The sequence below is a fragment of the Mauremys reevesii genome, linkage group 1 (assembly GCF_016161935.1).
Source record: "Mauremys reevesii isolate NIE-2019 linkage group 1, ASM1616193v1, whole genome shotgun sequence".
Lineage (NCBI taxonomy): Eukaryota > Metazoa > Chordata > Testudines > Geoemydidae > Mauremys > Mauremys reevesii.
Window position 1 is genome coordinate 60,112,995 of NC_052623.1, and position 12,306 is coordinate 60,125,300.

At 46.5% G+C, this 12,306-nt stretch overlaps 1 protein-coding gene across 1 annotated transcript in view; it reads left to right on the forward strand.

Moving 5' to 3' along the window:
• NEK5 (NIMA related kinase 5) overlaps positions 1-12,306 on the forward strand; it is a 43,056-nt gene that overhangs the window by 6,716 nt on the left and 24,034 nt on the right. Inside the window, exons 5-9 of the mRNA XM_039535274.1 lie at positions 1,880-1,963; positions 2,075-2,145; positions 4,719-4,805; positions 10,537-10,591; positions 11,820-12,020. Coding sequence (XP_039391208.1) covers positions 1,880-1,963; positions 2,075-2,145; positions 4,719-4,805; positions 10,537-10,591; positions 11,820-12,020 — 498 coding nt within the window. The remainder of the gene's footprint in view (positions 1-1,879; positions 1,964-2,074; positions 2,146-4,718; positions 4,806-10,536; positions 10,592-11,819; positions 12,021-12,306) is intronic.

The window sequence follows — 12,306 nt, forward strand, 5'->3', positions numbered from 1 at the left end:
CCTTACAAATGACATTTGAGATGGAAGGTAAGGAGTAATGTAGATCAAGGTTGTGTCTTGTAGACACAACAATGTTACCTAGATGGAGTGAAATGCTGGCCCCATTGAAGTCAATGGCAAAACTCCCACTGATTGAAGTAGGGTCAGGATTTCACCCAGGCTATTCAATAATAGGATTCAGAATTGTTAAACCAGCCTTCTGACCTATTCCAGCATATATTAGCTCAGAAATATGTGTATATGTATTTAGTGGATGGAATGGAATCACGACTGTTTCCCATCCTTGACTTTACTCCTCTCATTCTCATACATGCTACTTTTTGACCTCCCTTCAACTAGCTGAAGCATACTTTTCTATTATGCATTGCACTTCAGAGTACAGAACTCAGGGTTAGTTTTTTCAGACATTGATTTCCATTTTGCAGGTGCAATCAAGAATTTAGATACCTAGTGACCTAAATTGCTAGTGAAAATAACTGGTTGTAAAACTGCACATGCCCAAAAAGAAACCCAGATAAGGCTGGACTTAAAATGTGACTCTCGGTCGACTCTCAATCTAACATTTAAATAGAAAAAGAAATCTCTTCACTTTTCTTTTTTCCATTTAAGTGGTAGAGAAAGAGGGAGTCAGTAGTGCAGCAATCAGTTGGGAGTTAACTGAGGGTTAATTGAGGACTGTCTGGCTCATTCAGTTATTGGAAGCAGACGGAACACAAGAGAGAGAATGAAATTTATATAAGAGGACAAAATCACAAATAAGAAAAATACAAAATAGGGAACCAACAATAAAAAAAAGAATGCTGACAACAAGAGAGAATAACAAAATACAGAGCCAAACTAACAGGAAATGTGACATCAGAAGACAGATGAAGAGCAGACAAAAAAGGGGCGGGGCAGACAATAACAAAAAAATCCCCAAACTAAAGAAGCAAAGCAAGCTACCCAATTATGTTTAGTCCCCATAACATGCTTATATATTTTCAAATGTATGTATGAATTTAGTGCTCATGAAAGGTTTGTGATCCCTTGATTTGGACTTAGCACAGCTAAGCAGGTGCTTAAGTGCTTCCTGAATAACGTTGATTTCCTGAATGAAATCATGAAGTCAATGGGCTGTATGCATGTGTTGTAAAGTTAAGCATGTGTTTAAGTGCTTTCCTGAATAGGGATAGACTGAAGTATATGTCTAACTGCTTCCCAAAGATCTTGATCCAGGAAAGTACTTAACCACGTGTTTAATATTAAGTATGAACTTAAGTGTTTTTTTAGATCAGGACCAACATAAGGATATAATAGCTGTGGCTTATGACAGGGATAGTGCGAGAAGTTGCTATGCAAGCTTCCTTATACAACTCTGCCATTTACTCACACTTCTAACCGACAATCTATTTTTCTGTTCCTGGGCCTTTCTTGACAAGGGATCATAAATGTCATCGAAATTGTATGGTGGTTTAATGGTTTCCAACACTGAGGATTAGGATGAGACTGTATAACTCCTTTTCAAATGTGATCTGAACTAAGATTTGAACTCACTCCTTCCTAAGTAAAAGGCTGCCTTGGGCTTGATTCCACGTTCCTTATTCAGGCAGAACTCCCACTGCAGTTACCGGAAGGTTTGTTGGAATAAGGACTGTAGGATCATGTATTTATCTGCATATTATTTACTGATAATATTAAAATTGGAAAATTGATTAAACGAGTCCAGTCACTCAAGTTGATATTAACAGCTCTGTTTATTTTTCCCTCTTTTTTGTGTATATTCAGTGTGTAATTTAGGTTTTTCTTTTGTTTTTGTTTTATGTTTTTCAGTAAGACATTCCATCAGAAATCACAGCGGTGTAGATTTACAGAGTCTTATACCTTTTGTTTTTCACTATAGATTCTGGCTTGGTTTGTGCAGATTTCCTTAGGACTGAAGCATATTCATGACAGGAAGGTTTTACACAGAGACATAAAAGCACAGGTAGTAAACTTGGGGAATTACAGTTCTTGATTTTACCCAGTCACAAAAATGCATACATAGGAAATTCTTCCATGTTTCATCAACGCATACCAGTTTCTTCTTTATTTGCAGAACATTTTCCTTAGCAATAATGGAATGGTAGCAAAGCTTGGGGACTTTGGCATAGCAAGAATGTTGAACAAGTAAGCATCTTTTGTAATGGTTGGGTCATTACACCAATTGAATCTATTTCCCTATGTTAAGTTCTCCTCACACCTTCTATGGGCCATCTTAATTATCACTTCTAAAAGTTTTTTTCCTCCTGCTAACGATAGCTCATCTCAATTGATTAGACTCTGCCTGTTGGTATGCATACTTCCACCTTTTCATGTTCTCTGTATGTATAAATATCTCCTGTCTGTGTGTTCCATTCTATGCATCCGAAGAAGTGAGCTTTAGCTCACGAAAGCTCATGCTTAAATAAATTTGTTAGTCTTTAAGGTGCCACAAGTACTCCTGTTCATCTTTTTTATGCAATCTGTGTCCTGTACCTAATGCCAGCCCTGAAAAAATGTCACTGTTCCTAAAGATCAGGCGCAGATTGAAAGTGTGTTGTGACTAATGCAGTCCAGGGGACTAAGGGTCTGATACTGCCCTGTGGAAATCAATGAGAATTTTTGCCATAGACTTCAATGGGAGCAGGAAGAGGCCTTAAGACTGCACAGAATGTATCCAGAATGGTACATATTTTTTTTTCTTTAAGAGGTGTTTATAAGAAGATAAACCTAAAAGAGCATATGAGCTGTCTGGTGGAAGGATAGTCCAGTGGCTAAGGCACTAGTTTACAACTCAGGAGATCTGGGTTCAAGTCACTGTTCTACTGCAGACTTAAATTGCTTAGCATCTCTGTGCCTCAGTCCCCCAACTGTAAAATGCAGATAATAGTACTTCCCTGCCTCACAGAGCTGTTGTGAGGATAACTACACTGAAGATTGTGAGGTGTTGAGATACTACAGCAGGAGTGGGCAAACTGCCAGCCATTTTAATCCGGCCCTCGTGGTCTCACTGGGTAGCAGGGTGGCGGGCAGCTCCCGGAAACAGCGGCATGTCCCTGTTCCGGTGCTCCAGCCAGGGAGCAGGGTCGAGGGCCGCTCCACATGGCTCCCAGAAGCAGCGGCATGACCCCTCTCCGGCTCCTATGTGTAGGGGCAGCCAGCCAACCCCACTCCCCTGCTCCAGCTCGGAGCCCCCTCCCCCACCCTGAACTCCTCATTTCTGGCCCCACCCTGGAGCCCGCACCCCCAACCAGAGCCCTCACCCTCTCCCACACCCCAAACTGAATGTTGTGAGCATTCATGGCCCGCCATACAATTTCTATTGCCAGATGTGGCCCTTGGGCCAAAAAGTTTGCCCACCCCTGTACTACATTAACGGGAGCCACATAAATACCTAAAATAGATGGCAGGTGAACCTCATGCTTTGTATCAGTACAGACTTTTTCTACAGTATTTTAATAGTCATCATGGAATAAGAAAATTACAAGAAAAATATTTACTAGTTCATTAACACCATTCATCAAACAAGTTTACTATACAAACATGAATGGCTTAAGCATCACAACTTCCTGGATGCTCGGAAGCATTTTCATCTTCTTTTTTGCAAATGGGGAATCAGAGCCACAGAGAGGCTAGGTGCTAAACTTTCAGTGGGAGTTGCGGGTGCTCAGCACTTCTGAAAACGAGGCTGTCAGTGTCTCAAGTTTGACAGCCAAGAACGAAGGCACCCCAATATTAGTGTCCACTCTTGAAAATTTAGATGTACAGTGATTTGACCAAGGTTACACAACAAGTCAGTGGCAAAGCAGAAAATAGGACGTGCAAACCCTGGGAAGCACTCCCTCCTTTCCGTCCTGGTTTGGGTGGGATACTCACATCTAGGACAACACTGTTTCATGGTTTAATGGATATATTGCAAAACCACCTGGTGCGTCATAAAATCTTGCTGCACGGTTGTCTGCTTTTAAAATCCTGTATTAGTGATGATTAAAGCTATGATTTTTTCATGGAGGTTATGGGAGCCACAGAATCCGTGATGATCAAAGACGTCTGTGCCGTCAGCCCTGTCAGCTGGGAGCTTCAGGGTCCCACCACCTCCCATAGTAGCAGGGAGCTGTGAGATATGCCTGGCACCTGAGGCAGCAGGCCCCCAAGCTCCAAACTGCCTTGGCAGTGGGGGTACCCTGCAACTCCCGGTCACCACAGGCAGAGGGTACCCCACAGCTCCCTGACACCTACAGTGGGGCAGGGGGACCCTGGAGCCCCCACAGGCCACCCTGCAGCTGCCCAGCCGCTTCCAATTTATCATGGATATTTTTAGTAAAAGTCACAAACGGGTCACAGGCAATAAAGAAAAAGTCACAGAAGCCCGTGACCTGTCTCTGACTTCTACTAAAAATATCCATCTCAAAATCTTAGCCTTAGTGATAACCATTTCTCCAGGAATGGTGATTGCAACACTGGTCTGGGGTGAGGAGAGAGAGAATTCCTGAGCTTTATATTGGAACACAGGCATTCTCCACTATAGAATTACACAACCATTTTAACAGAGAGCTGGAGAGTGTTTTAATTTTGTCCCTGCAGTGTCTAAATTAATGTACTTTTGAGCAGAAATGATAGCCGCTATGTGCTTTTTTCCTGGTTACATACAAGCCCTTTCCCCCACTTTTAGAATAAACTCTTTATCACTTAAGTTTCTTTTGTTTTCTATCTTTCATTAGTACTATGGAGCTTGCCCGTACCTGTGTAGGGACACCCTACTATCTATCACCGGAGATCTGTGAGAATCGACCATATAACAATAAAACGTATGTATCTAAAGATATGTTTGCTTGGATGCTTTCTTCAACCATATGATGAAACATGCGTGCTTGAAAACAGGAAGTTATTTGCTTTGATAATCTCATGACTTAATATTACAACTGCATTTTTATTTTCATAAACATGTTTGCAACTACTTATATTTTAATCTTCTTACTTACATTTGTAATACTGTCAGGTTGAAAATCAATTCTTTCCTTTGTTTCCTCTTTGTCATTTTATTCCAGCGTGTGTCTAATGTGCAGTAGCTGCCAGAGATGTGGCTCCTTTTAGTTCTGAGTTTGCAAAATGTTAATAGATTGAGTATTGATTGTTAAAAATATTCTTCAAAGAACGGTGCTAGATTGACAGTCCTGTACAGTGAAAGCCCCTGTTTTCAGTAACCCTTATAGAGTTGTCTGCAGAGGAGGCAGATATGCCTGAGACTTGTAGAGACTCACTGAGAGCCATCAAAACATTAGGTGCTGAGGGTTGAAGAGTCATGGGTTATGGGGGACTATGTACCCCTATTCTGTGTGGGAAGTTTGACTTCAGATCAGAAGAGCCTTGATTCTAGATAGATACCTCAATTTCAAAGCTCTCAAGGGACTCCTCAGACTGCTCATCTCCCTTGCAGTCTCCTTGTCTGTCAATCAGACAGAGAGAGCCTACCCCTTCCCTGTGCAGGAACGTCCGTGCTTGTGGCATCGTACCCCAGTGACAGGGCTGCCATCTATGACAATAAGAGGGGAAAGTCTAAGGTATTCAGTTATTACCATGCTGGATGTGATATAGAAAAATATGTAGAGTAAAGGGCTCTACCTCTGGGGATAGAGCTGTGTGGCCACAGATTGGCTCTGCAACCGCCTCTCTGTGGATCTCCATTCCCAGATTCACCTTACTCTCTATGGATTCTAAACCTGACCAGCTCAGTCTGTATCCAGTGAATGGATCTCTCAGGGATCTGTACTACAGCTACAAGTACCACTGAAAATGAAGAGGCAGTTGTTTATATTTATACTGTCAGGCAGGCAAACATGATAGGCAAAAAGAACCACTGCAGTGAATGCTGAACATCTTTATTGCATCTCCAAAGTAATATTCTTCAAAAACTATTTTACGCTACTACAAGTGCAAACTGTTGACACTAGCCCATCAGTTCTACTCTTGGTCCGGACTCTTGAAGGTAATAAAGTAGTAGTATGATTGTAATTGTTATTTATACTGCACCATCATCGTGCATGGTGTATAAATAAATTTTTTTTAAAAGGCACCCCGTTATGTACTTCAGAAACCAGAAAAATTAATTCGTCTTTGAGTGATTGCTCATGTGCATTTCACAGTAGGTGTGCATGCTCGCCATGTGCACTGGTGCCAAAAGTTTTTCCCCTAGCAGTACCTATAGGGGAGCGCCTCTAGCGACCCCTGGAGTGGCAGCTCTGTGGTGTGGTATAAAGGGCTCTGTGCGCTCCCCCCACCCTCAGTTCCTTCTTGCTGCCAGTAAAGGTGTGTTGGAACTGCTCTGCTCCAGCTTGGCTGCAGCTTCCCTCTTGAACTCTTGTTCATTCATAGTTAGTAGTACCTGTAGTTAAAGTAGTTTAGTTTAGTGCGCCCGGGTTGGGGCATGCCCCGTGCCCCAGGCTATAAGTTGTGCGACACTTGCAAGCGGCTGATGCCAGTGCATGATCTGCATGTGGACTATTTACACTGTCTGGGGGGAAACCAGCTCAGCGATCGCTGCAAGATTTGCAGAGCCTTCAAGCCCAAAGGGACATTTGGCTCCGAGCCATTCTGATGGAGTTGGCGTTGACCCTGACTCTAGTGCGCTGTTCCGAGTTGGCACCGAGTACCACGGCATCGGTGCACAGTGACCCTTTGGTGCCTTCCACCAGCCGGCACTGCTCCCCGTCCGCAGGGCACGCCAAAAAGTCTAAGAAGAGGTCTTCTTCACCGCGACACCAGAGCAAGACCGGGGGAGAGACTAGACCCACATTGGGCAGTTCTTGATCCCTGCTGGCCTCCAGGCCTCTGATTCAGGTTGAGCAAAGCAGCCCGGCCCACTCTGCGCCCACCTCCCCAGACGTCCGGGTGCCCTTCACACCCTGCAAGCAGTCCGGGACGTTATGTCTCTGCTGGTACCAGGGGCACCACCACTGTTGGCTCCCCGGTCCAGAGGCAAGCCACCGCTTGGATCTCCACAGTCGCTGCCTGGTCGGTACCGTTCGCAGTCTAGGGAATGTTCCCAATGCCGTTCGCCACTCAGTGACTGCCCCGTGCCGGTTCCCATTGACTCCCACCAGATTGTCTGTCTGGGTACCAACTGGAAGGGGTTCCAGGCATTGCTCCACCTCGAGGGACCGTAGACCTCGCGAGGAGAGCATGCCCTGTTGAGACCGGGACAGACAGCACTAGAGGTCCTCGTCTCCAAGAGGCTATCGTAGCCCATTGCTGTACGTGCATCAATGCCGTTCCCATTCTTAGTCTCGCTCCAGGACCCCACCATGCGACTGCTCCCGCAGTCCCAGGTGTCGATTGCTGGCACCTCCCTGTCGCAGAGCCCTTCATGGAGCAGCTGCTACTGGTGGTACTCCCGCTCCTACATGCCGGGATCACGGTCTCGTGGTCAGCACCGTTCCTGATGCCACCGCTCCTCCCAGTCCCGGCACAGTGGCAGGTCATACACCAGCCCGGCCTGCCTTCGTAGTCGTCAGTTGATGGGACAGGCTAGTCAGGCTGAGCAGCCTGTTCCACCGGTGCCACAGCAGGTGAAGTGGCACCGGGCTCCTTGGCCGGCACTGTGATACCAATGGCCCCGTGGCCCCCGACACAGCCCCCGGTGGTGGCTTGCTCGGTGGCCGGGGCCTCGGAGAGACCATTGGCCTCCCTATCTTAGCCTCCCAGGGTGGCATCAAGCCTCAACTTCAAGCCAAGATGGTAGAGGAACCCTCGGACTCCCTCTTCAACATCTTCTTGGCCTCGGCACCGGGCAGAGTGGCCCTCCCACTCCACGAAGGGGTGGCAAAGCTTTAAAACGCCTTGTGGCAAACCCCGGCTTCCTTGCCCCCCATCTCTAAGAGGGAGGAATGGAAATACTTTGTGCCCGTCAAGGGGTATGAATACCTGTACACCCACCCTGCCCCCAATTCCCTGGTGGTCAAATCGGTCAACCACAGGGAGAGGTAGGGTGAACCGGAAAAATAAAGACTTAAGGAGGATGGACTTATTCAGGAGAAAGGTTTATTCATCCTCAAGTTTCCAGTTAAGGGTGGCAAACCACCAAGCCCTCCTGGGGAGGTATGAGTTTATTTGTGACAAGAAGGAGTTCAAAACTCTGGTGGAGGAGGGTACAGCGGCTGCCAGGGTGACCCTTCAGGCAGCGTCAGATGCCCCGGATACGCCTGCACGGTCTATGGCCTCGGCGGTGTCTATGAGGAGGGCATCGTGGCTCCTGCTGTCTGGCTGTCCAGAGAGGCACAGAAGTCCTTGCAGGACCTTCCGTTCGATGGCAAGGCCCTGTTTGCGGAACAGATGGACGTGAAATTGCACGGCCTGAAAGATTCCTGCACAAGGCTTAAGACCCTGCTGGGACCAAGTTTAAGCCGCAGCACGTTCCCACCCAGGCCAGACAACCCGGCCTCAAGTGTTTTACATCAACAGGCAAGGCGGGGCTCGCTCCTCTGCTAGGAAGCCCTCAGTTGTGGGACTTCTGTATAGCCCACGATATTTGCCTACAAGCCCAGGCACCCGGAACTCGTGGGCGAATCACCTGAGCCGAGATTTCTCCTCTCAGCATGAGTGGTCACTACACCCAGAGGTGTGCCCAGGATTTTCCAAGAGTGGGGCACTCCCCAGGTGGACCTGTTCGCAACACGTCAGAACCGCCGGTGTCCCTGCTTCTGCTTCAGGGAGGGGTTGGGCGCAGGCACCATCTCCGATGCCTTCCTCCTGTGCTGGTTGGGCCAGCTTCTCTATGCCTCCCCCGCCAATCCCGCTGATCGGCAAGGTCTTGGAGAAGATAAAAACTGAGAGGGCCCGGGTGCTCCTGATTGCCCTGGCACGGCCCAGGTGACATTGGTACAGGACTCTCACGAGCCTGGCAGTCGCCCCCACGTGGCCGTTATCATCCTGCCTGTACCTGTTCTCCCAGGACCAGGGCTGCCTCCTCCACCCCAATCTAGTTGCACTCCACCTGATAATGTGGCTGCTCAGTGGTTAGGCCGGGAGGAACAGACATGCTCGGAAGGGGTTCAGTACATCCTCTTGGAAAGAAGATGGCCCTCCACACGTCGGGCGTATTTGGCAAAGTGGTCTCGGTTTTCCCGGTGGGCAGCAGATTGGGGTGTTTCGCCCATGGCGGCTCCGATCCAGCTCATTTTAGACTACCTCCTTCACCTTAGAGCCCAGGTCCTAGTGCCCTCATCTGTCAAGGTGCACTTGGCAGCCATATCAGCCTTCCATCCACTGGTGCAGGGCCACACGGTATTCTCCCAATCTATGACTGGCCGATTCTTCAAGGGATTGGATTGTCTCTTCCTGTACGTTAGGCCCCCAGTCCCACAGTGGGACCTGAACTTGGTGCTGGCCTGGTTGACAGGTCCCCTGTTTGAGCCACTAGCTACGTGCTCCTGGTCACACCTCTTGCCCCCGTACATGGTGTTCCACAAGGATAAGGTCCAGCTCCGACCACATCCTTAGTTCCTCCCCACGGTGGTCTCCACCTACCACATGGGTCAGGACATCTTCCTGCCGGTGCTTGGTTCCAAGCCCCATGCATCCAGTGAGGAGCGCCGCCTCCACATGCTGGATGTGAGGCGAGCTCTGGCCTTTTACCTGGAGCAGACTGAGCCATTCAGGAAGTCCTTGCAGCTGTTCATTGCCTCAGCCGAACGCATGAGAGGTCAGCCGATCTCTACTCAGCGACTCTCCAACTGGATCACCTTGTGTATTCGTACCTGTTATGACCTGGCTGGAGTCCCCATCCCCCCCCACACACACTGCCGATTGTGAGGGCGCACTCGACAAGGGCGCAGGCCTCATCGGCCAGCTTTTTAGCCCATGTTCCCATTCAGAACATTTGTAAGGCTGCCACGTGGTCTTCGGTTCAAACGTTCATCTCACGTTATGTGATCGTCTCCCAAACCGGGGAGGACGCCGGGTTCGTCAGGGCTGTGCTCTGTCCCGAGAGTCTGTAAACTCCTACCCACCTCCAACAGATACAGCTTGGAATCATCTATTGTGGAATGCACATGAGCAATCACTTGAAGAAGAAAAGACAGTTACCTTTTCTGTAACTGGTGTTCTTCGAGATGTGTTGCTCATGTCCATTCCACAACCCACCCTCCTTCCCCACTGTCGGACTTGTCTGGCAAGAAGGAACTGAGGGTGGGGGGAGTGCAGCGCCCCTTATACCGTGCCATAGAGGCACCACTCCAAGGGTCACTAGGGGCGCTCCCCTACCGGTACTGCTAGGGGAAAAACTTCTGGCACCTGTGCACATGGCAAGCACACACACCTATTGTGGAATGGACATGAGCGACACATCTCGAAGAACACCAGCTACAGAAAAGGTAACTGTCTTTTCCAGGTTAGATTTGGCACAAATCTCTCTACAAATTACAGTATTAACAACTTTTCGTGAAGTATCTTCAAGTAGTTTGAATGCTGAGGTGAGCGGATTGTACTATACTTATGAAAATGTTAGAGGTGTTCTCCTGACATTTAAATGGCTTTCATCCACAGAGATATTTGGTCTCTTGGCTGTGTCCTCTATGAGCTGTGCACTTTAAAGCATCCGGTAAGTATATTCACAATCTGACTAATATCATATTATTTCAAAAAAAGATTGAACAAGGCAGAAAATTGTTGCAATGAGAGTATTTCAAAGACATCTGTTGGAAGGAAACATTTGCAATTTAATGGGGTTGGTATTAGAATATGCTCCTCAATTCTTTACTTTAATTTCTCACATGAAGTCTGTTTTGGGCATATTGAAACAAAGTGAAATGTACACACAGACACACACTGTGTTCTTCCACATAGCACTGCTATTTTTATTCTAAGTGTGTTCACCTCCAACACACTTAGGCCAGATACACTTCTGAATCATTCCTTTTTAGGTGAGAGCTGTCCTGGAGCTAGGAATTGGGAGGTGGAAGCTTCAGAAAATCCAGTGTGGACCAGTGACAAAGCCCTAGCCTTTAGGAAGGCACTGGCATCTCAGCTCATTAGAATTAAATGGCAAAGTGGGAGACAGTGGAAGAAATCATTGTGTGCCTTTTATCCTAGAGGATCCCAAGGCATTTTACTAACTTTTATGTATAAGAATCAACCAGCATTAAAATGCATCTGTCTTTGGAATGGAACATGGCTACTGTTTAACAGTGCACAGCGACACTGTGTAAGTGACAGGAAATGAAGAAGAATATCTTGTCCAAATGAAACTGCAATGGGAATTTATGTATGAAGATATACTAAAGAAAGAACTAAAGCCAAACTTCAAAGTTGGGTGCTTAAATATGGCTTTAGGTGCCTAACTTTAGATGCCCAAGTTTGAAAATATTGATCTAATTTATTGCAGATTTTGAAATCCAAATTCATGTAGAGTTCTTGGAAACATTTTCCAAACACTTTGATTTGATATGGAAGCATTTTAATGCCAGAAGAAACTAGACACAACGTATTACAGAAAGGCGCATTCCTTTGATTGGTGCTCCGCTCTTGAGCTTTATGTGGAATAGAAAGTAAAGTAGAGGCTGATCAGAGTGACCGGAGAGGACCGGCTTCATGGAAGCAGCAGAAGCTAAGCTCCCACTCTGCCTATAAAATCATGTAGATGTCACACAGAGCAGTATTGATTGAGGGGGCAGAAAGCCTGGCATGGGAACGGTACTGAGAAAAGTGCCAGGTACCCTCCCTTCTTGCTGCAGTGATCTTGCTTACTGATTTTAAATGGCAGTGTGCAGTCATTACCTCCTATATCAAGTGGCAGTAATTATTATTGATTGATATATTTTATTGTTCAGTTTGAAGGCAACAGTTTACACCAGCTGGTGCTGAAGATCTGCAGAGGACATTTTATCCCAGTGTCTCCAAAGTATTCCTATGACCTGAGGATTTTAATTTCCCAGCTGTTTAAAATATCTCCAAGAGATCGACCATCTATCAATTCCATATTAAAGAAGCCCTTCTTGGAGAAGCGCATTACCAACTACTTGCCCCCTGAAGTGAGTTTCTTGTGCTGCTGCCAGAACTTTGACACATCCTTATTCTTTTTTTAATTAGTCTACAAGTTTGGTTGATAAAGGTAATAGTATTGACATAATATGCGTAGACTTCTGCAAGGCATTTGACTTAGTACCGCATGACATCTTGATTAAAAAACTACACATTAAATGGATTAAAAGCTGGCTAACTGGTAGGTTTCAAAATGTAATTATAAATGGGGAATCATCAGCAAATGGGTGTTTTTAGTGGGGTGAGTCCCATAGGGATTGGTTCTTGGACCTATTA